The 26,311-nt window shown below is 38.6% G+C and overlaps 3 protein-coding genes across 5 annotated transcripts; all 3 read left to right on the forward strand.

The window, feature by feature from the left end:
- The first annotated feature begins 6,183 nt into the window (after positions 1-6,183).
- LOC143876133 ((-)-germacrene D synthase-like) lies at positions 6,184-10,581 on the forward strand. Its single transcript, XM_077377805.1, has 7 exons — positions 6,184-6,393; positions 6,817-7,078; positions 7,160-7,535; positions 8,250-8,471; positions 9,055-9,193; positions 9,290-9,538; positions 10,153-10,581. The coding sequence occupies exons 1-7, from the start codon at positions 6,250-6,252 to the stop codon at positions 10,441-10,443; spliced, it is 1,683 nt and encodes a 560-aa protein (XP_077233920.1). The 5' UTR covers positions 6,184-6,249; the 3' UTR covers positions 10,444-10,581.
- Positions 10,582-17,852: 7,271 nt separating this feature from the next.
- Positions 17,853-20,878, forward strand: LOC143876139 (uncharacterized). Of its 3 annotated transcripts, none has more exons than XM_077377816.1 (8): positions 17,853-17,991; positions 18,948-19,121; positions 19,208-19,385; positions 19,605-19,691; positions 19,773-19,853; positions 19,935-20,021; positions 20,103-20,393; positions 20,474-20,878. In XM_077377816.1, exons 3-8 carry the CDS (start codon positions 19,316-19,318, stop codon positions 20,740-20,742), a joined length of 885 nt encoding a protein of 294 aa, XP_077233931.1. In that variant the 5' UTR covers positions 17,853-17,991; positions 18,948-19,121; positions 19,208-19,315; the 3' UTR covers positions 20,743-20,878. The 3 variants fall into 3 exon arrangements, with proteins under 3 accessions (XP_077233931.1, XP_077233948.1, XP_077233939.1); XM_077377833.1 differs by having other exon boundaries at positions 20,492-20,878; XM_077377824.1 differs by lacking the exon at positions 17,853-17,991 and having other exon boundaries at positions 18,090-19,121.
- A 4,619-nt stretch (positions 20,879-25,497) lies between these two features.
- LOC143892514 (putative mitochondrial protein AtMg00860) lies at positions 25,498-26,010 on the forward strand. The gene has a single exon (XM_077397197.1). It carries the CDS (start codon positions 25,498-25,500, stop codon positions 26,008-26,010), a length of 513 nt encoding a protein of 170 aa, XP_077253312.1.
- Positions 26,011-26,311: the final 301 nt, after the last annotated feature.

Raw genomic sequence — 26,311 nt, forward strand, 5'->3', positions numbered from 1 at the left:
TTGTTAGTTTTCGCTCCCATCCTAACTTTGCCTGTTAGCGGAATGGGATTTGGAATTTACAGTGATGCCTCGAAGAAAAGCTTAGGCTGTTTGTTAATGCAGAATGACAAAGTGATTGCGTATGCAGCGCCGGTTGAGACTTTATGAAGAAAACTATCCGACTCATGATTTGGAATTGGCAGCCGTCGTGTTTGCTTTGAAAATTTGAAGGCATTATCTGTATGGAGAACCATGTGAAATCTTTACTGATCATAAGAGTTTGATGTATATATTTACTCAGAAAGAACTTAACATGAGACATAGGCATTGGTTAGAACTATTGAAGGACTACGACTTAACCATAAGCTATCACCCCGGAAAGGCTAACGTGGTAGCTGATGCTCTAAGTTGGAAGTCGTCTGCAAATCTGACAATTTTGATTACTTCTCAGAAGTATATTTTGGAAGACCTCCGAAGATCAGAAATAGAAATTCGTGGTCCAAACTTTGGGGTACTAATGATAGCACTCCAAGTTCGGCCCACATTGCAGGAAAGAATAAGGATAGCTCAGGAATTCGACCCAGAACTTTGTAAAATCAGAAATAACTTAGAAGAAGGATTTGAATCTGAATTCTGAATTCACAATGACGGTACCTTGATGTTTGGTAACCGCATTTGTGTTCCGAATGACTCTGTTTTGAAAAATAAAATTATGAAGGAACCGCACAATTGGCGTTATTCTCTACACCCTGGAGGTACGAAAATGTACAAGTGCTTGAAAGGAAATTTCTGGTGGAATAATATGAAGAGGGAAATAGCTCAGTATGTATCCCAATGCTTAACGTGTCAGGTGATTAAGGCAGAACATCAGAGACCGCCCAGAACACTGCAACCGCTTCCTATCCCAAAATGGAAGTGGGAAGAGATTACGATGGACTTTGTGTCGGCTTTACATCGTACTCCCTCAGGCAATGATTCCGCATGGGTAATTGTAGACGGATTGACAAAGATAACTCACTTTATACCCCTTAGAACCGGCCTGACGCCTAAAAGGTTGGCTAGATTATATGTTGAACAGATAGTTAAATATCATGGTGTGCTTAAAGCCATTGTATTTGATAGAGACACCTGGTTTACATCCTAATTTTGGAATAGCTTACATTCAGCAATATTGTCTTCCCTTAAGTTCAGTACACCATTTTATCCTCAAACAGATGGACAATATGAAAGAACCATCCAAATTTTAGAAGATATGCTCAAGGCTTGTGTAATGGATTTGAAATGATCTTGGGACGATCATCTTCCCTTGATTGAATTCTCTTACAACAATAGTTATCAAGCTAGTATTCAGATGGTACCTTTTGAGGCCCTTTATGGAAGGAGATGTAGATCACTCATATGTTGGGATGATGTAGGTGAAAGAAGACTCTTAGGCCCAGATTTGGTTCAACAAGCCATGGATAAAATTCAGTTGATTAAAGAGTATCTTTGCGCGGCACAAAGCCGACAAAAGAGCCATGCAGATGTCAGACGAAGAGAACTAGAATTTCAGATCGGAGATAAGGTACTTTTGAAAGTATCACCCATCAAGGGAGTGATGTGGTTTGGGGTTAGAGGAAACTCAGCCCGAGATTTGTAGAACCTTATGAAATATTAGAAAAGATTGGAAAAGTGGCTTATCGATTGGCTTTACCTCCATCATTATCTGGAGTACACAATATGTTTCATGTGTCTATGTTACGAAAGTATATTCTGGATCCGAACCATGTGATTGAATTGGAACCTTTGAATTTGAGAGAAGAACTGTCATTTGAAGAGCAACCTACATACATGTCACGCCCCCAAGCCATACACATACACACATAACCACAACACAAGGCTTAACGGTGCGACAATGCCGCACACCTGTAAAGCAAGCTTCACAAGCATACAAGGCTAGCAAAGCAAATATCAAAACCATCTGCAATAGTCTAAATAGCCAAATCTAAATGTCTTACATTAATCCAATAATCAAATCTCAATCACTTTCCAAATCTCTCATCTAACCTATAATCCCATAAAATCAAAGTACGTAATCAAATGACATAGTCTCAATAAATCCTAAACAATACTCACTATCTAACGAATGTAAAAGTACTGGAAAGTAATGATAATCAGAAATCAGAGATCACTTCTGTGCCTCCTCGCCGACTCCACGAGGATCAAACTCTGAAAATGTTAATATAGCCACAGTCAGCTGAAAAGCTCAGTCCATAAAAACGCACTACAAAAGTGGGATCATTGAAGGTTCACAACTGAATAAAAGGTATAAGCCATAAGTGATTAACACAAGCTCAATAAGGAGGGAGCAAAGGTTCATAAGGGCACAAGTCAAGTATCACATCAAAGGTCACAATATTCAAAGGATCACTGAAGGTAATCAATATGGGTACAATACCACCCTGAGGTCATCGGTTTGGTCTAAAAAGCAAGTTATTTTCACCCCGACTGCCCACGGGTCCACAAAGCGAATTATTGCTTACACCGACCGCCCACGGTGTCAGAACTGGTTCTTAGGTTCACATACTTGTCGACAGGGCCAACGTTTATCCCCCATTGGCGGGATCACAGTTCTTATTCACATATAGGCTAATGCCTATGCCCCACTGGCGGGGGTCTTTTCAGAGTTCACATAATCTAAGCCTCTCAATAGGTGTTCAAAGTTCACATAGTTCAAAAGGTGTTCAAGATTCGAAGTGAGTGTCTCACATGAGTTCCATAATGGTTTCATATAATAGAGAGTATACAATATTCCAAAGGTTCATATAGTTAGGAAAACTGATAGGGGTTCCATAAGTCCAAAGTAATGCCTCTAGCATTATATCAAAAAACAAGATTCAATAGAGTTCATTCAAAGAGAGGGGTAAAGCATGCAAGACCCAAGTAAAGATCTGAAATTCTATTCAAAGGTTCATATGTTCAAAAGATGTTAGGAAACTATGATCGAAAGATATGATATCGAATAGTAAATCGCAATACTAAAGTAGTACGAAATTACATACCTTAATATCGAACTGTTTCCCTTTCCATAATCACCTACAATATACCCTTTGGTGCCTCTTCGAGAAAGAATCGGCAAATCGTCCTAGTGTTCTTTTTAGTATTTTGAAATTATCATCCATATAAAGTTTTCACAAACTTTTTGAAACTATTTTTAAAAGAAAAAACGCGTTTCCGGCATATCCGTAGAGTACAAGAGCGTCGAAAACAGACAAGAAACGAAGAAGTTATAAATTTCTGAAGTTTGAACTGCTGGGGGAAAAACTGTCACGCTGGACATTTGGGAACTTTTCCGGACGTCCGGGAAACTTTCAGTTTGCCTGACAGATTTCAGTAGGATGTCTGCCCCCACGCGGACCCAGTTTTTCCCGAAACGCGATTTTTCACTGGTTTTGACACTAAAACGGCCATAACTCATTCGTTTGACATCCAATTCGTGCGTGGTTGGATCCGTTGGACTCGTATTAATAAGAGGAATCCATATAATTAATTTCAGCTAAAAAATTCTCAGATCTAATTACCAAAAATTAATCAAACTTTTTAGGGATCGATCTAAACCCTAATTACAGTTCTAAAATCAAAGTTCCCTTAGGGATCCATTAATTCTTCCCTTAGATCAATCAAACATCAAGTTCTAATTGATTTAAACTTTATCAAAATCCATCAATCTTGTTTTTTAGTTCGTATCAAACGAAGAATACTCAAAGTTCTTTCCCGGATTTGCGGTCGAAGGCTCTACGATTGCTTCTCCGATTTATTGGTCTTGATCTTCTTCTCCTTCAATTGGATTTTCTCTTTCTTTTAGGGCTGTAGAAGAGATTAGGGTTTCTTAATGGTTGTGCAGTTCTCCTTGAGAGGCAATTTATAGGCTTTTTCTAAAGAAGCCATAATTCTAATCTAAGTCAAATGACAAAATTACCCTTGATTCACAAGGGGACGAATTTTTTAGAGGGAGGGATATTTTGGGTATTTACAATACATCCATACAGGGAGATAATATAGAGAAAGAGAGACAAATACGAAAAAGGAGACGACATAAAAGATTTATCGTGGCTCGGTCTTCCACCTTGAAGACCTACTCCACTCCCTAAGTTGGTTCTCCTTGAGATTTTTCTCTTCTAAATCCGACGCCACACAAAGCCCGAGTCGGAGGGCGATGTACAATCACCACCAATGAGGGATAAGACCCTCTTTACAAACCGGATTCGCCTTTCTCAAGGAAGAACTCTCTTTTAGCCTCTTAAAAGGCTCGATATAACAATGATAAAGCTCACAAAACTCTCCAAATAATAATACAATGAAAGCCTAATGGAGATTTTTTTCAAGTAGATGTGCAAGTTCAAAGCTCTTTGAAGAAATCAAAATGGGTTTCAAAGTTTAAGCTCAAATGAGATTATAGGTCCAAAAATTATTAAATATTGAAATATTATATCACATATATATAGCCTCATATGATTTATGACCGTTTGGGGGGAAATGGGAAGAAAAAGAGTCAAAATGGTCAAAAAATTAACTAGCCATTTGAGCTCCAACGGCTACTTTTCCGCACACACTCGGTTGCCCATGGAGGGTCGATCAATCGCGCCTGGTGTGCTGACCCTTTTTATTTTTGAATCCCGATGGAACATGATTAACCGGGCCATGGTGGTTGCCATGCTGGATGGATTCTAGAATATCCAGTATCCCATCTACGGTCGACCAGACTTACCCCGGTCGCTCGCCCCAAGCTTTCTGGTCGGGTGCTGGGTTTCCAGCACCATTGCCGCGGTCGCCCAAGTTGCCCATTCGACCGGCCCTGTTTTGAAAACTGGTTTAATTTTGAAAAACCTTAAAGACTTGGGCCATGGTCTTCAGAATTTTGCCCAAGGTTTCAAAATACATTTTGAGACTTGTGAGTGATGTTTTCCATGAAATACAAATGGGTCTCAAGGCTGGTTTTGAAAATAGTTTGAAACACAGTTTGAAATGCAAAATCACTTCGAAAAGATCTCCAATATATTGGATTATCTACTGGTTATTTACATCTTCTATTTTATCAAAATATTTTGTAATATTTTTCTTAATGATAAATTCACAAACCGTCTACAAAAACAAGACGTAAATTCACTAAAAACATAGTCCTTCACTTTTTCCCCTTGATTTCAAATCTTCCGTATGATAATCCTAGATCGATAGATCTGATGTCACTCTTAAACCATTATGCAAGAATTTTCTTCCTATATTTTCATTCAGTCCCTCTCCCCTTTATTTCTCATTTTGTACGTTTGGGTCTCTCTAGAAAAAAGTAATAGGTTTATACTTAGCAAGTCAGAAATATTCAACGATCATCTACTCGGGAAGAACGATCTAGTTTTTTCAACTCGACTAGGTCAAGTTCCTAAGAAAACAAATATACTCGGGTAGTCGCATAACGACTTGAGTCAACTGTTGATTGAGTGGGGTCAACTCAGACAAGTTTGAAGACAATTAGACAAATTTTAGTACAATGATTAAGTAAATGTTAGATGCATTTAGCGCCATTTTTGTTCAACAGCTTCTGTGCTGTGTGTACCAAAAAAGAGAATGCTATTGATCAACGATTAATTTACATTTTGGGCCATGCAAGTGTTTCATGGCCTGCACTATAGAATTTTTTCCATGCTTATGATCGAAGGGTAAGGATCATCCTATGGAAATAATTTTTGGGGCACAACCTATTTACGTTATGGCCCAACAAATTGACGGTTTGGATCATTGTATGGAGTGGGCCTTACCGCACTTTTTAAAAATCACGTGTTTGCACGGCCACCGTATAATTTCTCGGTATATCAAGTGGTTGTACGTATCTTTTCATATGAATCGTGTTTTTGGTCTCCTACCTTAATTGTACGAAGAACGGAGTTACGTGCCAGAGTATACAAGGAATCAAATAAAGTATGTAGAAAATAATTAGTTGTTGGTAATGATCCATGCTGACTATCTCTCTTATTAATTCTCTGTTGTTGGCGTACCATACTTTCTAGACTTCTCCTATTCTCACGGCCACACATCATATAAGTTCTATGTCACTTGATGTGTTAATATTAGCTAGATGTTATTAATTTATTTTCCTACCACCCTAATAATTTTGATTTTTAATTATACCGGCTCTCCATTTGCTGCCTATAAATACCGATTCTTGTGACACTTCCATTACAAAATACATTACTGCCCTTATATTCCTTCGTTTGATATCCCAACCTTGAGATTACTATGGATCTTATAACTTCAACCCCTTCTTTTGGTTCCATCGTCGATTCACTAGAAGATGGGAAGCCGCAAATCAATCGCAACTCAAGCGTGTTTCACCCAAGCGTTTGGGGCGATCACTTCCTCTCCTACTCTCATGACCAAATTGTAAGGAGAGAGAGAGAGAGAGAGAGAGAGAGAGAGAGAGAGAGAGAGAGAGAGAGAGAGAGAGAGAGATTCAATTATTAACTTTCATTATGATTGTTGATGGATAGCCAAAGTTGTGTGGCTCATGCCTCTTGATAGAACACATGATGATAGGAAATGCTCTGTTCAATATTTTATTTTTATTTTTTTTGGTATACTCACCTCTTTTTCCTTTCTATTGTTGCTATTTATATTGTTTCGATTAGAAAAGAAGCAAGAAGGGTCATGTTAGAAAATTTAGCAGAATATAAAATTGCAGGTTTATGTTTATAGTAGGGAAGTAAGAGAGGGAGAGAAAGGGAGAAAGAGATCATTTAAGTTGAATTATATCCTTTCATAATTAACATAGCTAATTTATTTGTGCTTCTAAATGGTACCATGCAGAAGTTAGATTTATGGACTAAGCAGGTTGAAGAGTTGAAGGAAGAAGTGAAGAGAATGCTAAGCATTTCCAAGGGATCAAAGCAAGAAATCGATTTGATTGACGTGCTTCAACGTCTGGGAGTGGCATATCATTTTGAAAAGGAGATCAACGAGGCACTACATCAAATATTTGAATCCCATACATATGCTACTGACAATGATCTATTTGTCGTTGCTCTCCGATTTCGATTACTAAGACAACATGGGTTTAATGTGTCTTCTGGTAAATCCTTTTTCATTTCTACTCTCACTAGTTTTATCAATGGAAATTATGCATGTCATGACATGGCTGAATTTTATACAGATGTATTTAACAAGTTCAAAGACGAGCACGGAAAGTTCAATGCAGCCTTAATTAGTGATATGAGAGGCCTATTAAGCTTGTATGAAGCGGCACATCTCAGTACACAAGGAGAAGATGTATTAGATGAAGCCATTAGTTTCACTCGAGAACATCTGAAGTCTGGCATAAACAACCCTGATTGTGTGCTTCTTGCAATACAGATAGAACACGCCTTAGAACTACCCTTGTGTAGGAGTTTACCAAGGCTAGAGCATAGGTACTACATCTCGATATACCAACAAGAAAAGGAACGGAATGATTTGTTGCTAGAGCTTGCAATGTTGGATTTCAATCTCTTACAATCGTTGCACCAAAGAGAGTTAAAGGATCTTACGAAGTAAGTTTCTTTAACTATGTAAAGATTATTTTCAATAGGATTATTAAAATTTCCACTGTTGAGATCTGGACAAAACTATCAAGGCTGGTGGTTCTATATGTAAAATAGATGAGTACTTTATTATCATCACATTTTCTATTCTAGATATAATGTGAAAACATTATGGTTATCTTCTTGCGTTTGTGAAAGGTGCATATTGCTAATAATTCCTATTGAATATCTTAAAATGAGTTCTTTATCATCATTATATTATCTATTTTTTCTATAATGGGGAAAAATAGGGCTATATGTATCTGCAAGGTACATATAGCTATGAAAATTGGGGTTGGGTCTGTAGTAGCTCAATGGTTGAGGCATTGTATCTCAAACCTTGAGGTCGCAGGTTCTATCAAAACTTACCTACCAAAAAAATATTGCTATTAATTTCTATTAAATATCTTATATTACATATTTTCGATAACAATTACTAATATAAATGTTTACATACTGTAGAAAATGGACAGACAAAAATGTGATTAATAACCACGTTCATAGGCAATATAAAACAATGACACAGTGGGCATCAGATAAAAAAGACAATTTCTGTGGTTCCATATAAAGGCCTACATGAAAAGGTGTTAATGTGATCTTCCAAAATGAGAAAGGAAAATTACAGGATTACAATGGGATTAACCCCTTACTAATTAACGTGGTTTATATTGATATCTCTGACAGGTGGTGGAAGGACATGGATCTAATAGGAAACTTGCCTTTTGCTCGGGACCGAATAGTGGAATTATACTTCATTTGGTCGAATGCAGTGTACTTTGAACCACAATACTCTCGAGCTAGAATAATAAATGCCAAAATTATATCCTTTATATCAGTGATTGATGATATTTATGATGTACACGGTACAATTGAGGAATTACGAATATTCACTGATGCCATCGATAGGTACTTGATTTACATGTATCTTTTCTTTCTAATGCTTTTATTAGATATTACTGAATTGTAGTATTTCACTTAATATGGAAATTGACTGTAAGTAGTGGCACATCATAGAAAGAAGTTAAGTTAATTCTCTACTCAGATGAGACTTTCATCACATGATTCAATCTAATAGAGTGATATTGCTTTTTGAACTCTCAAATCATCTCTCTCTCTCATGTGCATCCTCCATTCATTTAGATAGGAACTAAATGAATGGAGGATGATACTCTGCTAGAATTCAGGAGAGTGTCTATCACCCAAGTTAGAATGGAGGATGATACTCTGCTAGAATAGGAATGGGAAAAGTATTACATACAACATCCATGATCGATGACTTTTACGACATGTACGTACACTCACTAGAGGTAATCTTCTTATTCATCGAGGAAATTGATGGCATGGGTTTTAAAAATTACCCTTCAAATTTTGGAAATTCAAAATAAATAGTTCCAAGGCAATTTCTAGTAGGAAAATCACTTCTTAATTCCATTTAGGAATAATCATCAGTTGCTGAAAATCTGAGAATTTAATGTCAAATTAATTTCAGGTGGGATTTTGAGGCCATAGATCTACTTCCAAAATATATAAAAGTGTGTTATCTAGCGCTCCTGAATACTGTCAGAGAAATAGAAGAAGAACTTGTTGTTGAAGGAAACTCCTATCGTGTACAATACCTAAAAGAAGCAGTATGAGACATCTTATGTTTGTTTTCCCCTATCTTTTGTTCTCTATTATAATAGTTATTTCCTAATATAACGGTGAATGACCTCCTTTTAATATAGATTAAAGGTATAACAAGAGCATACTTGGCTGAAGCCGAATGGCTTAATAAGGGATATGTACCTCTATTCAATGAGCATTTAACTGTATCATTGATCAGTTGTGGCTACCCTCTGGCCACTATCACTAGTTTCGTCGGGATGGGTGAAATTGCAACAAAGGAGGCATTTGATTGGGCAAGCAGAAGGCCTAAGCCTGTTGTGGATGCATCAATAATTGGTCGACTACAAGATGACATCGTTGGTTACAAGGTATGATCTTGATTCATGTGAAAACACAGAGAAAAAAGAATCCCAACGAGAAGATAAAATAGGCTAAGTGGACGTAAAAATATGACGGAACCTTGAAACTACCTTATTATTCCGGCGTCTCTTATTGTAGGGAAACAATCAAGCTTTTTCGTCCCTTAATTACTATGGCCCTGTTCGTTTGAGATTATGTCAACCAATTGTGACTGCTGTTGGACTCAAATTTAATTGTAATTTTGAGTCCAATAATCAGTTTATCACTCACAATCAGTTGTCATAATCTTAAACAAAAAGGGCCTATGCTTTAGTATATCCTTACGAATACTCTTAGATTCAAAAAAATAATATGAAGATACAAAAAGAGAACACAACATTCTTTATAATCTAACCGTATCATCTAGATTTTATAAAAGCCATTAAAGTCAGCTTTGGTGCCCCGAGAGAGAGAGAGAGAGAGAGAGAGAGAGAGAGAGAGAGAGAGAGAGAGAGAGAGAGAGAGAGAGATCCACAACATAACACAATCATCAACTATTTGTGCATGGGATAAAATGATAAAATACCTAACTATTTTCTATATTAACTTTAACACCATTGTTTTGAATCTTTGACATTTGAAGTTTGAACAAGAACGAGCACATGTTGCATCAACTATCGACAGTTATGTGAAGGAGCATGGGGCCACAGAGCAGGAAGCGTGCGATAAGCTCCGTGAAATGATTATGATTGCATGGAAAGGCATAAATCAAGCATGCCTTGAATTCCCTGTCTCCCCTACTCTCCTTATGCGAATCGTCAATCTCGCAGTTGTGATAGAAGTACTATACCAATATGAAGATGGATACACTTTTTCCGAAGGCAAAACCAAGGAGCGTATAACCTCGTTGTTTGTTGATCCCATTCCTGTTTAAGAACATACATGGTTTATTAAGTCGGTCCTATGGTTGGGATGTGTTTGAATAAGAGATTTATCATCTTATTATTATCAAATGTTATGTAACGTGATGTAATTGGGTTAATAATACATTGTGTTTACTTTGTTGGCTGAATGTCTAAGTCGTTTATCATCTTATGATTGTTAATATTTTAACAGAGTTAGTAATACTTCGTGTTTACCATGTTTTTTGAACGTGATGTGTGTTTTGAACCAAAATATGTCACGCCCCAAACAGAGACCCGGCCCAGGCAGGCAACAGCGGCACATGTCCATGAGCACAAGTTCGCAAACATGCAAGGCATCTCTCAAAGCATGCATTACACAGAGCATAACAACTGTCATGAGAAAAAGTAAACTGCAGAAGCTAACTTAAATGTCACAACTGGACTACAATGAATAATAAAGTAAATCAACTAAACGAATGCCAACTATTGTCAGCAATAACTAAGGGGCAGTTTGGATATGCGGATGTTAGAATCCACGATTTCTTCAAAATTCTAGATGAGAGACAAGAGAAGAAGCGGACCAGCCGTCCTTCTCTGATTTCTCGCTGATGTGGACTGGGTCCTGGTCAAAACACTTAGGGTTTAGTATTAGTTTGATAGTGTGCCTTCTCTTTGTAGTAGTAGTATGTTGAGTGGTCTTTTTGTAGTGAGGATAAATTTGTAATTAGGAGGAAGATGGAGGGTGATGATGTGGAGTGGTGGTTGGAGAATCACATGGGACCACATGGAGGTGGGCCATATGTCGTGTGGAAGATTCTAGAACTCTCTTTCCCTATAAATAGAGCATAGGGGTAGGATTTGAAGAATTTTAGAATATTTCACTAATTCTTGGATGATTTACAATAGAGCTCAAGGTGTGCTTATATTGAGCACATACATGATAAACATAGAAAGAGATCAAGCAGACTATGTAAAGAGATAATGATGGAATATTCTAATCTAATCTACTCCCTAATTAAATCTAGCTGCCTATTCTAGTGGGTTTCCTCATTAACCAACTTGCCTAATCTCCCACAAGAAGATCTAACGGTGAGATCTACACCTAATCCAACGGTGGATCTCGCATATTCTAACATGCCCCCTCAAACGTATATGGATTGAAAATCAATATACGTTTGATTACAATAAAAATCCTCAATATGAAAAATAAAAACCTCCACTTGAAATTCCCATAGGAAAATAGAATCCTATGATTTGAGCACACTGACGAATTTTGATGATGAATATCCCTTGATGTTATAATATCCTGATGTTGTTGATGAAACGCCGCTTGTTGATATGCCGCCAAGAGGGCTTATAAAAGCCAATGGATTATAGATCCTAGAGAAGACTCAAGCCTCGATGGGCGAGTAATAATGAGTCACTACGGACCAATGCCGGAATGGACAAGAAATTGTGGGTCACTATGGACCGATGCCGGAATGGGCAAGAAAAGGGTGGGTCACTATGGACCGATGCCGGAATGGGCAAGAAATGATGGGTCACTATGGACCGATGCCAGAATTGGCAAGAAAATGGTCACTATGGATCAATGCCAGAATGGGCAAGATTGCTGGAATGGGCAAGAAATGGGTCACTATGAACCAATGCCGAAATGGGTCCTTATGGACCAATGCCGGAATGGGCAAGAAATGGGTCACGATGGACCAATGTCGAACCATGGACAAATGCCTGAATGGGCAACAAAGAAGAGAAAAAAAGAAGAAGAGATTGGTGGGAATTAATGTCTTGCGCGGCAAATATGAAACTTTGCAAAAGAAAAATTGGGACATTGGAAGGAATTTTTTTTTTTATTTTTTATCAAGAGGATGTGTGCATATCAAATATGGTGGTATGCATTTTTCGCATATGATAAGGCAAGAGGGAAGTAGAAAAAGAAAAGGAATTGGAATAGGTGCCACCATCAAAATCATATGGATTGGAAAAAGGTAAATGATAAGGGAAGGAGGTGCCATCACCAAATCAAGGTTTATTGTATAAAAGCTGTGAGGGAAAACACCAGCTGTCAAACCCACTCATTTCTGTGGGAAGTTGCAGATTCTTTTTAGCATCTAAATGATTTCCATCCCTTCTCTTTTCACATGCCTCATATCATCATTTCTCAAAAAAATAAAAAATTTGAGGGTTTGCAACGATGGTGGCGGGGAAAGATGGACTTGAAGGAAGAGATCATGCCATGAGAGGCAGTCCTATCAATTGTTTTCTCCCCATTTTTTTTTTTAGCAACACTTGGCCCTCTACGACAGAGAATTGGTGGGCATGCTCTTCTGGGTTTGGGATTCAAAGAAGAATTGTTGAGGTCAACAAGGGCTGATGGTGTTTTGGGGTGCAGGATAAAATAAGGAAAAAAAGCAATGGTTGCATTAAAGTTAAAAGAAAAATCAATGAGATCAAACGAGACTGGGTGGACGGCCGACGGCTATAGTGACCGTCCGCCGGAGAACGAAATCAACACTGTTGTGGTCAGGCCCGGATTGGATCTTCTTGCTTTGATACCATGAAGAATTTTAGAATATTTCACTAATTCTTGGATGATTTACTATAGAGCTCAAGGTGTGCTTATACTGAGCACATACATGATAAACATAGAAAGAGATCAAGCAGACAATGTAAAGAGATAATGATGGAATCTTCTAATCTAATCTACTTACTAATTAAATTTAGGTGCCTATTCTAATGGGTTTCCTCACTAACCAACTTGCCTAATCTCCCACAAGAAGATCTAACGGTGAGATCTACACCTAATCCAACGGTGGATCTCACATATTCTAACAGGATTTAGGTAGTTTTTTGGGAGGGTACGAGCTTTTGAAACGTTTTGGGAGGGAATTTAGGGTCTAGTTCTTGCTTGTTCTTGTTGGAGTTTCTTGGGAAATTCTTCATGGAGAATAGAGGGAGCCTTGAAATTGTGTAGGTCTTCTTCTGTTCTTTCCACTCTACTAGTGAAGTTCATAGTAGAAATGAAGCAAATTCCCTTTCTTTCTCATTAAATATATCATTCCCTGTCATTTTTCTGCTTGTTCTTGAATTTTTCTCCATGAAATATCATGTATATCTGCGGTAATTTTCTGGTGTGAAAACTCTTTCGCTGCCACTCTCTAGATCCACATCAAGAGCACAGCAGCAGAGATCTCTCAATCTTTGCCGTTCTTGGAAGGCAGATCTGTAGAGAAGTGAAGCAATTTGGTGGAGAGAGCTCAAGAATCAATTAATGGTGATGGTGAAGTATGTGTCAAACAAAAAAAAAATCGCAGTAAAGATCCAATTTAAGTAACTCTTCGTCCGGGTACTTTCTTTGATATCATTTGGTAAAGATCCAATTGAAGCTTCATTCTCTGCTTAACAAATCTCTGAGAGTTGTTAAAAAAACTGAGTTCTGGATCTGGAATTTCTGAAACTATCCATCGGATGATTCGGATCTGAAACTCATTATTATTGTCAATCTGGATGGATTCAATATGTTTTACGATTATACACTCAAAGCTTGTTGAAACTACTCGATTTAAGAGGGAGAAGGATGAGAGGTTGTATTCTTAATTCTGAACACCTGATACTAGATTCTAGATCAAGGAGAGTTTCGAGCTTGTAATTCAAGCCCTTCTTGGTTATTTTTACCAAAACCTTGACTCTGTACAAGGATCTATCATCACTGTAACAGAGCTTGAATGTCCTTTCGTTCAACTCATTTGTTCGATTAAGGTTTCTTTGAAAGAGGCAAATTGAAGTTGAAAAGATCCGGTTGTTGTTTGTGCCATAATTTTACTTCATTTGAAGAATCTTTTGATATGCTTTGGCCTTGGAATGTTGATGCTGGCCAGAAATTCCAATTCATCCCAGGTTTAAAGATTTTCAAGTGAAGAAATAGTGCTCCACACAAAATTCTCCACTTAGATTACCACGGTTCAGTTCTGGATAGTCTTTAAGCAGCTCGGTGGTGTTCTACTAGTTGCCAAACAGTCATAAATCAAGGTTCTGTTTCACGTATGGGAAGCTGAGGAGAAAATTTTCAGCTGCCATACAATTTCATTGAGAAAAAAATCGTGATCCAGGTGCTATGTTGGAGCAGAAGTTTACTCTTGTATATTTCGGATGTCCATGCTTGTTGAAAACAGATGTGTGAATTAGTTGCTACAAGTGTCATAATACTTTGGTGGACACTTGTCACTACTTTCATCATGATGAGTTAGTGGGCAAACATAGAATTGGGTTAGTGTGCTTTATCCTATGTGAAGAATGGTTGCTCATTAAACATTGAATACCGTGCCAATGAAAGTATTTAGAACTTGACTATCTGGAGTTGAAATATAGGGAAGTGATCGAATGCGTTAGAGGTTCTTTCTTTGTCCCAGCTTGGCATTTCTCCTTGCCGTCCAAGGATTCAAAAGGATTGCTGGATTCTATGGAAGAGACCCCATAAAGGAACTCTTAAGCTCAACATAGATGGAGCTTCGAAGGGGAACCCTGGAGAAGGAGAGGGAGGAGGAGTTATTCGAAATGAAAAATCAACGGTTATCTTAGCTTTCTTTCTTTACTACGAGAAAGGCACTAACATGGTTGCGGAAACTCGTGCGCTCTTGGACGGGCTCCGCTGTTGCAAGGCCTTTAATATGAGCAAGATGATCGTGGAATCAGATAGCAAAGTTCTAATCGATCTCATCGACGGGAAAGGGCAAATCCTGAGCAATCCAATATCTCTGGAAAGAGATTCAACCACTCCTTTGCATTTTGTCTTCCACTTGCAATCCCCAATTCAGAGAGGGAAACTCAGTTGCAGATGCGGTTGCAAACTTCGGCTGCTCATCAAGATCCAATTTGTTCTATCCCTCCTGGGCCTCCATGCCTCGCCTGGCAAGAGGGGCAGCAAGATGTGATGCACTTGGCCTTCCCAACATCAGAAGCAAGATCAACTAAGGGCACTCTTCCTTATAAGCATTGAAGGTTGTCTTTTTCTTATGCAAGCCTCTCCTAGGCTTCTTGGACTAAGGATCGGGAGAGTGTCAGACACACACGTAAAAAAATAGTCACTAGTTGCCAAACAGTCATAAATCAAGGTTCTGGTTCACGTACATTGCTACATTGGGAGGCTGAGGAGAAAATTTTCAGCTTTCATTGAGAAAAAAATCGTGATCCAGGTGCTATGTTGGAGCAGAAGTTTACTCTTGTATATTTGGGAAGTCCAAGCTTCTGATGTGTGAATTAGTTGCTACAAGTGTCATAATACTTTGGACACTTGTCACTACTTTCATCATGATGAGTTAGTGGGCAAACATAGAATTGGGTTAGTGTGCTTTATCCTATGTGAAGAATGGTTGCTCATGGTGGCTACGGAGCTGGTCATCCGAAAAGCACTTTTGGGCCTATTTTTTGACGTGCCACCTTAGGTTTAGGAAAATCAACAAAATTGCTAGCTTCAACCTGTAAATTTGCCGCTTGAAGTTACGCGGATTGTCATTCGTTAGTCTCCATTACTAACCTCTCCAATCTTTTTTCCGGGATACCTCCATGGATCCCGATCAATCTCCGGCATAGCTTCGCTAGGGTCAGGTGAAATCTGATGGCAGAGGTAGGTCAAGAAGGGGATTGCATCTCTCAGGAAGAGAAAGGTGAAGACGGGGATTGCATCCCTCTGGATGTTGGGGATCATCAACAGGTAACATTTACAAACTTTATCCGGTTTAAATTGAACAACGAGAAAGATCTTAGTGACAAATTTCTTGTGCTCTGAAATCTTGCAAAGACTAGCAATACAGATGAGGTTTTCTCTCTTCGCACAAAAATGGCGATCCTAAAAGATCTAGAGGCTGAACTCGCAAAATCTCCAAACTCCATTGGAGGTGGAAATTTCTTGGAACCGTCCCCGTCTCAAGAATCCAGCTCCTCATCAATTGAGAGGTCTGCCAGTAAAAACCAGATACCCCAAACCAGTAACCTTGAAGTAAGACACTCTCCAGTTGAGAATGATAGAGCATCCCTATCTAGAGAAACCTCAGTTAAGGATGCTAGGGAAAACGAAGGCAACGACAATGTTTCTGAGATTAAATTAGGCACTGAAAAAGGGTTCTGTTTTTTCTGGTTTTGCTTCATCTCCTCCCGTCTGTTCCTTCCGTGTTAATATCTACGGTAATCTACGGTAATCTCATTTATTCAAAACATGTGTTAATATCAATACCAGATCAAAACCATTCTACGGTAATCTCATTTATTCAAAACATGTGTTAATATCTCTCAAAAGCAGTTTTTACACAAATGCTTGATCCTGATTTTTCTAAAGAAAAGCCCGCTAGAATAATTTATTAGAGATAACTTATGTGTGCTCCCAAGAAAATATTGACCAGACCAAGAATCAAGTTCGAAATAATTCTGTTATTTTACATTTTTACCTATCAAGATTTGCGGAAACATTAATAACATGTCAATGAATTCAAAGATTTAAAAAAAAAACTGTGTGAATTTTTCAATCTTATTGTACGTAATAGGGAGGCCGGAGATTTGCATTTCCTCTAAGCTATATGACATCCATTCTTCATATTATGCTTTTTTTATTTTGTTACTGTGCAGGAAGTCTTGCTGGTGAAAGCTCTATTGGATCAAAATGCATTGGTTCAGGATGGGAAGATACGAAATGCCCATATATCTCTGAGGAGAATGTCATCATCCCTTATGACATGTCTGGAACATCAGTTTTTGGTTCGAGTCCAGTACTCCCTTATTCACTGATACCAAACACAGAATCTTTAAGAAAAATCTGGGATCCCATTAATCTAAACACTTCACAAGATAGATTCGTTACAAATCTTGATTCATCTCCATCATATTCTTCTGTGGTCCAAGGCTTAGGGCCAATGTCAAAAAATGCAAATTGTGGTGATCAACCCGTAGATTCCAGCAATGTCAGTGGGGATTGTGCGAACCCTGGCAGAGTTGGTGGTACTGGCATGAAAAGAAAGGATCATAGTTTTGTAGATTCCACTCTGACAAAAAAAGATTTGTCCTTAAACCACAAATCAGTCTCCGGAGATCACTCGGGTCAGTCTCCAATGGAAAAATCTAAACTTAAAATCCCCACCTTGAGCATTCTTAATGCCTTTCTGCAGAGTTCTTCTCAGACATTTGATGAATATAACCCGGCTGTGGATTCACCTTGTTGGAAAGGAGCCTCAGCTTCTCAGAATCCTTCATTTGGATTTGAGCAAGCTGTTGAAAATAATGGAGTTAGTGTTTCCACTGAGTTTACTGAACATAATGGAGCATCTGATATTTCAAGTGACCATTCACTTCCAAACAATAATGCGTGTTTGCTGGTTAAGACAATTCATCATCTCTCAGAATTGCACCTTTGCAGTAATTATAGTAAGGTAAATTCATTGAAAGAACAGGACTATGATGTTCTTCGGCTTGTAATTGGAAATCTTTATGCATGTGTCGCCAAGAAGGTCGGGTTAATGAGAGCGATGCCCGGATCATTTCCTGAGTTGGGCAGTTCTTATTCTTTTAGGAAGCCAACTGATCTTCACAAGGTATGATATTTTGCCTCTAAACACATCATGTATCCTGATTTTTTTTTTGGGTAGCGCTCTTCAAGTTACTGCTAGCATCCTTAAATTGGATTGAGATGAGATGTAAGAAGAAAATTTGTGCCTTTCTAATTTGAAACTGAAAAATGTAGTTAATTTCAAGATATGGTTTAGCTTTATTGAAGAGTTACATGGGCCATGCGTCTAAATTCCAGTTGTGAAGCTCTTTAGAAAAATGGCAACCTGTTAAATAAAGATAGGGGTGATTTATGTATCTATTCGGATTCTTTTTACATTTTACATGTCGTGATTCCTATTGATGCCCTATTTTCAATTTCTGATGGACTAAAAGCCACCCTTTATTCAGGTAAAGGCCAATAATACGCTTGACTCTTTCAAAGTGAAATTTAAATTTTCTAAACATCTTGTGATACATTAGCAATTTTTTTAATAAAAAGTTTTACTGTTTTTGAGAAATAATGGATTTTTTTTGTTTATGAAATGTTGTGGCATCTTTCTGTGCATGCCTTGTCATTCTAATGTTGATGGTATTGTTAGGCCTACAGTATATTTTTTTGCAGGAGACCTTTTGAATCAGTTAATTACGTGATTACAATATATACATGCCATCGTCGGTAAAGTAAGTTTTGTCAGCAGTGTATTATCCCACTTTTTCCTTCTCTCAAGTATTTTGTTTGGTGGCTGTGATGATGAGACATTTTCATGATACTATTTTGTCTCAAGAATCCATCTCAAAATGGTGCAAGGTTTTCAAATTGCATTGCTTTTATCTGCATTTTTTCAAGATTCGTCTCACATGCTCCATGTATTGGTGTACCTTTAACTCATTGCATTTCACTTCGTTCTTCTTTGGCATGTTATCACATTTTACTTTTAACATGTTATTTTGACATTTTACTTTAACATGTTATTTTGAGACTGAAAAGTTTTTTCTCTAGGGATCTGCTTCTGGCAGGTCTTTGGTTCTGGGAATAGAGGCTGATGATGATTTGAGTCAACATATCGAGGAAAAGTTGTGTTCTAGTATGTCTAGTAAGAAAGAAAATCGGTCCCATGATTTTGTTTCTGCAAGTGCTGATATGGATCTGCAGAAAGATAATGGGATTACACAGGTATGATTTGGACTTCTCTGCATATAACCTACTCTGGCTAGTTCCTTGTTCATTCATCAAATTTATATGGACACTCTAACCTACAGGCTGTAAAGAAGGTTATGAAGGAAAATATGAGTGATGAGGGAGAGAATCATCCTCGAACTCTATTATAAAAGAATTTATGGATCGAGTCAGAAGCAGCACTATCTTCCATGAAGTATGAACTCGAACTTGCCAAGATGAAGATTGAGATGGAGAAAATCGAGCAGGATCCGGCACAAGGTGAACTATTTGTGGCCTGTTGGCTTGAGATTATGACAACCGATTACAAGTCCAAAACCTATTATTGGACTGGAAATTATATTTAAATTTGAGTCCACCAATAGGTTTCGGGCTGACAATCAGTTGTCATAATCTGAAACAAACAGGGCCTTAATGTATCTTTCTATGCTCTCTTTGGATTTTACTTAAACACTTGGTGAACTTTTGGTATGGCTACAGATTTGCGCGCCTCGTCCAATGCAGCTGGGAAGTCTATATATGTGGAGAAATTCAATTTGAAGGAAACCAAGCAGGATCAGGCACAAGGTGAACTATTTGATGCATCTTTATCTGCCCTCTTTTGATTTTACTTGAAACATTTAGTGAACTCATTTGGTATGGCTACAGATTCCTCATCCAATGCAGCTGGGAAGTCTATATATGTGGAGAAATTTGATTTGAAGGAAACCAAGCAGGATCAGGCACAAGGTGAACTATTTGATGCATCTTTCTCTACCCTCTTTTGATTTTACTTGAAACATTTTGTGAACTCATTTGGTACGGCTGCAGATTCACATGCCTCGTCCAATGCAGCTGGGAATTCTATAGATGTGGAGAAATTCGATTTGAAGGAAACCAAGCAGGACCAGACACAATGTGAACTATTTGATGCATCTTTCTCTGCCTTCTTTTGATTTTACTTGAAACATTTTGTGAACTCATTTGGTATGGCTACAGATTCGTACACCTCGTCCAATGCAGTGGGGAATTCTTTATATGTGGAGAAATTCGATTTGAAAAAATTTGATGACATCAATATGGGTGACATATTGGTAACAAATTCTGAAGAGAGATCAACTGAGAATTTTCCCACCCCAGCCCCAAGTGCTGATGTTACTCAGTGCTGTTGCATGAAACTCGAGGACATGAATCAATCAAGTATATATGATCAGATAGCAGACGATATGGATTCAATTATGGCGAGTTTGCAAGTGAAAATGAACAGGACCAAGCACGATCAGACACAAGGTGAACTATTTAATGTATCTCCTCTCCTCTCCTCTGATTTTACTTAATACATTTAGCGAACTTATTTGTTATATCTACAGATTCGCACGCTTTATCAGATGCAGCTGGGAAGTCTACACATATGGAGAAGTTCAACTTGAAGGAATTTGGTGGCGTCAATATGGGTGATAATTCAGCACCCAATGATGAAGAGCGATCAACTGAGAATTTTTCCACCACCCAAGGTGATGATGTTACTCAGCGTGTTTCCGAGAAACTCGAGGACGTGAATCAATCAAGTATGAAGGATCAGACAAAAGACATTGAGGCTTCAGTTGTCAAATCACTCATTTTGATGTCATCAAGCTAATTTCCTTAGTTGCTCAAATACCCATGATAGATTTGTAAGCATTTCGAAAAAATTGACCCAGACGATTGTAGCATTCACAGTCTATTTTTCTAAATGGGCCTGAGAAATATTCTATAGTTATGGTGTTTCCGGTCGACCACTTGGACTTTTTTCCATGTATGATGAAAAGGTTTATTGCTCTCTATAGAACTATTAGAAGGCAGATTAGAACTTGAAAGCGACTCCTCTAGCAGTCTCTCGTAGGCTAAAAGGATCAGGGACAGTCTGTGGAGACTCACTAATCTCATGTAATAAAACAGTATGTGTGTCTCTTTTTTCACTCATTCTTAGAAGCGCGAACGATTTAGATTTGGCTGATCGTCTATCCAAATCAAGAGCTTCTAGCAACTCATTTTATTATGTTGGAAAATTCTTGTGATGTAAAAAGAAGGGAAATGATAAATGTGTCCCTTTTCATTACTTGGGACACCCAGCTACGGTGTATCTATGACTGCAAATCGGCTGATGTACTTCACATTTGAAGGAGTGAACGACCTGATTGCCACGTACAGTGCAGCTGGGTGTCCCAAGTGATGAAAAGGGGTGCATTTATCATTTCCCAAAAAGAACTTGTCTTTTAATTTGTGAACGTCTCCTTTTTTAATTTTTTGAAGAAATTTGCAAATATTTAATGCACAAATGTTTGGGAAACTGCTGAATTGGGTAACCGTAACAAATAATCACAGTGACATCACAGCATAAAATTTCATTTCCCTAATGTCATGCATCAAACTACCTAGGCTTGCTACTTCACCTTATGCAGTCTTTATGGTGTCAGTTTCTCACAAGTCATTCTATGAGGTGGCACCAAAAGCATCCCCTTACATGTGTATCGACACTAAAACAAAACTGTAGTAGATATCAATCCATGTACCGGTATTGCCAGTGCAGTAGATGCCTCCAGAAACTAATGTCAGTACTGATAGAAATGGGTGAATAATGGCTTGTGATAGAAGGGTCCCTATTCCATTCGGTAGTAAAAGCTTTGTTTGCTCAGAGTTAAGATAAGCATAAGGGATAACTGGGCTTGAAGGAAGACTCTTAACTAAACAACAAAAATAGGTCTCCTTGCAATAATTCGTGGAAAGACCATGCAAAAGACAGAGAGAGCAAGAAATAAGAGAAAAGTACGGAATGTGGCTGGTGTTTGGAGTAATTACGGATTGTGGGCACCTTTTAAAACAAGAACAAAAAACGGGGTAATCTTCAAAATCGGGTCGGAAAAAGACCCTGATCCCCTTCTGACATCGACAGAAACGTCATTCAACTTCATTTTTCATTACTGCCTATTAAATTGGCACGCTTCACGAGGCTTCTTTTGGTTCGTATGAATGCATATTTGAACCGAAAGAACCTTGGGTTCGTGTCGGAAATATAGAGACGGATGGATGTTTGACATGTGTTGAAAAACTTTTTGGAATGCTGACAATCCAAAGTCAATCATTATCTTTTCTCACTTCTCTTTTGGTTTAGAACGGTAACGTTATTGAATACGTCTATTTTGGCTTTAGGTTCGTTTCTATCTTTTCACTTCTCTTTTGGTCTTCACTTCTGTTTTGGTTTATTCAGTAACGTTATTGAATACGCCTCTTTTGGCTTAGAACGACGACTTTATTGAATATTTTATTATTTCTCACGTATCTTTTGGTTGAGAACGCCGCCGGATTTAGGAGTACGCCGACAGAAATAGGATGTACGCCGGCGGAAATAAAGGCGTACGCCGGCGGAAAACGTAAATAATGGGTAAGTCGGCGTAAATAATGAGGACCAAAAGAGAAGGGAAAAGATTCTAAGCCAAAAGAGAAATAGGGTGTACGCCGGCGGAATTCATGGGTACGCCGATGGAAATAATGGGGTACGCCAGCGGAAGCGTAAATAATGGGGTAAGCCGGCGTAAATAATGAGGACAAAAAGAGAAGGGAAAAGATTCTAAGCCAAAAGAGAAATAGGGTGTACGTTGGCGGAATTCATGGGTACGCCGGCGGAAATAATGGGGTACGCCGGCGTAAATAATGAGGACCAAAAGGGAAGGGAAAAGATTCTAAGCCAAAAGAGAAAGAATGGGTACGGCGGAGAAAATAATGGAGTACGCCGACGGAAAGCGTAAATAATGGGGTAAGCCGGCGTAAATAATGAGGACCAAAAGAGAACGAAAAAGATTCTAAGCCAAAAGAGAATTAATGAGTACCTTGGCAGAAATAACGGGTACGCTGGCGTAAATAATGGGGTACGCCTGCGAAAATAGGGTGTAAGCGGAAATAGGGTGTACGCCGGCGGAATACATGGGTACACCGGCGTAATTAATGGGGAAGCCGGCGTTAAATAATGGGGTAAGCTGGCGTTAAAAATGATGACCAAAAGAGAAGGGAAAATATTCTAAGCTAAAAGAGATGTATTCAATAACGTTACCGTTCTAAGCCAAAAGAGAAGTGAGAAAAGATAACGCTGCTCACTAAAGTATTCAATAACGTAAGCATTCCAAAAAGTTTAAGTTTTCCAACATGTGTCAAGTATCCATCCGTCTCTAGTTATTTCCGATGGCAATGACAGAAACGAACCCAAGGTTCTTTCGGTTCAAATATCCATTCAAACGAACAAAAAGAATCCTCGTGAAGCGTGCCAATTTAATAAGTAGTAATGAAAAAGGAGGACTTTGTTGATGTCAGAAGGGTATCAGGGTCTTTTGAACACCCAATTTTGAAGATTAGCCCTTTTTTGTTCTTGTTTTAAAAGGTACCCGTAATCCGTAATTACTCCAAACATCAGCCCCCCATTCCCTACTTTTCTCAAAAAATAATGATAAAAAAGATGCCTCCGTGCAAAGATTAGAGCCATAATAAAGACGAAAAGAAGGTTTGGTACATCACATGGGGGGTTGTGGGCCTGTATTTGGGGCATTTTAGGTATCTCATATAAAGTGAAATCTCGAGTGGGGTGACCAGGGGTGCATTTAATGATAGTCTGAGTGCATTACTACCCTTAGAACAAAAAATGGGAACCCAGACCTAGCTTTTGGCAACCCAAAACCTAACCTTTTTCACCCTTTCCGGTTATCGAGATGATGCCCCATTATTACCTCTTCCTTTACTCGCATTATTGGTGTATGGGATCAGCTGCCTCTTGCACTGTCGCTGTTATGCCCACAAAAAAACAGACTGATAACGATTACACACGGAGTTTTAGGATCAACGGTAAAAGACAATATTTGGGTCCTACAAAAGGGGGGAACCATGGACATTTAGGGCACGTTTGGTTTGGCTACCATGATTGTTTTTTCCATGATAAATTGGTGTCTCCAAGTGGAGATGAGGGTGAAGTGACCGGGAAACTCTCATGCTATATGTGCCTCCGCCCCTGCCAACACGCACTCTCTGTCGACTGAACCGAACTAGGACGGCTAACTAAGGTACCAGTCGGTCAACCGAGACAGGCGACCGAGTAGGGGTCGGACGGCCGACAAGTTTCTCTGGTGCATGGCTCGGGTTGGCTCCTCCGATATGGTTTACGACCCTCGGAAGGGCTTTTTGAACCTGTATAAGTCTCACAAACACCCTAAAAATGTTATTTAGATCCTAATTTGGGGTAATATGAATTTTAGGTGACTTTAGTGGAAAGTTGGAAAAACTTTGGTTAAGGTCTTGGGTGTGACGAAAACCTCGATTGGTATTTCAGTGAGAATACTAGTTCTATTTCTAGTTGTTTTCATCTAATAGATGATTTTTATGCAAGTTGAGCATATGCTATGATTATTTTGATTAAACAGTAAGTTTTTGGATTACAAATAGAATCTTTGTTATGATATATTGAACGATATTTCATGACCTGTAGCCTTGTCTACCGTTATTTTTCTTTGAAATATTTCCAGTTGTGGAATTATCAAATCAAATGTTTATGCCAGTGTTGATGTTGATTAGTCAGAGAAATACAGTGGGACATGGGTGTGTCCGATATTAGTATAAAATAGTAGACATCCCTATGGGATATTCACGGATTTGGATGGATCAGCAGTGTACATGTGGAACACTCTAATTTACACAGTGTCTTGGTAGAAGCCACCGTTACATAATCTCTAGCAGGTTTAGCAAGGACAGAGATATCTTGCGGGTTAGCGGGAAGTTATCTTCTGCAAGTTTAGCAGGGATAAGATTTCTCGTAAGTTAGCGAGCAGTTATCCTCCACATATTTAGCGGGGATGAGTTCTCTTACGGGTTAGTGAGGATGTGGTCCGTCACAGGTTTAGTGAGAACAAGATCTCCCATAGGTTTAGTGGGGACTTGGCTTTCTGCGGGTTTAGCGGGGCTGTAAATACCCAAAAAAACTCCCTTTACAAAAATTCGTCCCTCTCTTGTAAAGAGTGCGTTTTTGTCTTTGGGAATTAGATTTGGTTAGGGCTTCCTAAGAAAGCCTATAAGTACATTGCTTCGTGGCTAAAACAAACTTTAAACTTTTTGTTCAGCCCTGGAGAAATAAATTAGAGAAAGAGAGGAAGAAAATCAAGGAGATCGCGATTTCAGAGTCGAAGCCGTGAATTAAGGTGAGATTTATGTCGGTTTTGCGTAAAAATTGCATAAGAATTTAGTAATGAATTTAAATATCCCTAATAAACTAAGAATTTAGTTCTGGAACTTTAAGAATCGAGGGTTGGTTTATGCCCTAAAAGGTTAGATTAATTATGATAAATAAATCTGAGATTTTTGGAGCGTGAAATTGGATGAAATGGATTCCTCTCGTCGATACGAGTCCAACGAATCCAACCACGCGCCAATCAGAACTATAACGAAGAAGTTATGGCCTTTTGAAGTTTTCGGGAGAAGTTTTCGGGACGAATTTGAAATTCTCCCGAAAAACCCAGTCCGAGGCCTTGGGACTTCCAAAAGAAACCTTCGGCATGAGAGTCATTTGAGAGTTGTCTTAGAAACTTTAAGAAAAGAGAAGCTATACGGAAAACTGAAGAAGTGTGAATTCTGGTTCGACTCAATCTCCTTTTTGGGACATATGGTCTCTAAAGACGGAGTATCCGTAGACCCAAAGAAGATTGAGACAGTAATGTTGTGGAATAGGCCGAATAATGTTCTTGAAATTCGTAGTTTTCTGGGTTTGGCGGGATACTACCGCCATTTTGTTGAAGACTTTTCGCGTATAGCTGCCCCTTTGACCCGTTTGACACGGAAAGAGACAAAATTTGTTTGGTCTGAGGATTGTGAAAAGAGCTTTCATGAATTGAAGTAATTGTTAGTTTTCGCTCCCATCCTAACTTTGCCTGTTAGCGGAATGGGATTTGTAATTTACAGTGATGCCTCGAAGAAAAGCTTAGGCTGTTTGTTAATGCAGAATGACAAAGTGATTGCGTATGCAGCACGCCAGTTGAGAGTTTATGAAGAAAACTATCCGGCTCATGATTTGGAATTGGCAGCCGTCGTGTTTGCTTTGAAAATTTGGAGGCATTATTTGTATGGAGAACCATGTGAAATCTTTACTGATCATAAGAGTTTGATGTATATATTTACTCAGAAAGAACTTAACATGAGAC

Source organism: Tasmannia lanceolata, unplaced genomic scaffold (genome assembly GCF_043159265.1).
Source record: "Tasmannia lanceolata isolate RefF3 unplaced genomic scaffold, GAP_Taslan_0.1 ptg000002l, whole genome shotgun sequence".
Taxonomy (NCBI): Eukaryota; Viridiplantae; Streptophyta; class Magnoliopsida; order Canellales; family Winteraceae; genus Tasmannia; species Tasmannia lanceolata.

Bases quoted from the DNA above. Each gene is read 5' to 3' on its own strand.
- LOC143876133 (XM_077377805.1), top strand. From the start codon at position 6,250: ATGGATCTTATAACTTCAACCCCTTCTTTTGGTTCCATCGTCGATTCA. The intron at 7,536-8,249 runs GTAAGTTTCTTT...TATCTCTGACAG, and splicing joins GAGTTAAAGGATCTTACGAA to GTGGTGGAAGGACATGGATC. The intron at 9,194-9,289 runs GTATGAGACATC...CTTTTAATATAG, and splicing joins TACAATACCTAAAAGAAGCA to ATTAAAGGTATAACAAGAGC.
- LOC143876139 (XM_077377816.1), top strand. From the start codon at position 19,316: ATGAAGTATGAACTCGAACTTGCCAAGATGAAGATTGAGATGGAGAAA. The intron at 19,692-19,772 runs GTGAACTATTTG...GTATGGCTACAG, and splicing joins CAAGCAGGATCAGGCACAAG to ATTCCTCATCCAATGCAGCT. The intron at 20,394-20,473 runs GTGAACTATTTA...TTATATCTACAG, and splicing joins CAAGCACGATCAGACACAAG to ATTCGCACGCTTTATCAGAT.
- LOC143892514 (XM_077397197.1), top strand. From the start codon at position 25,498: ATGGATTCCTCTCGTCGATACGAGTCCAACGAATCCAACCACGCGCCA.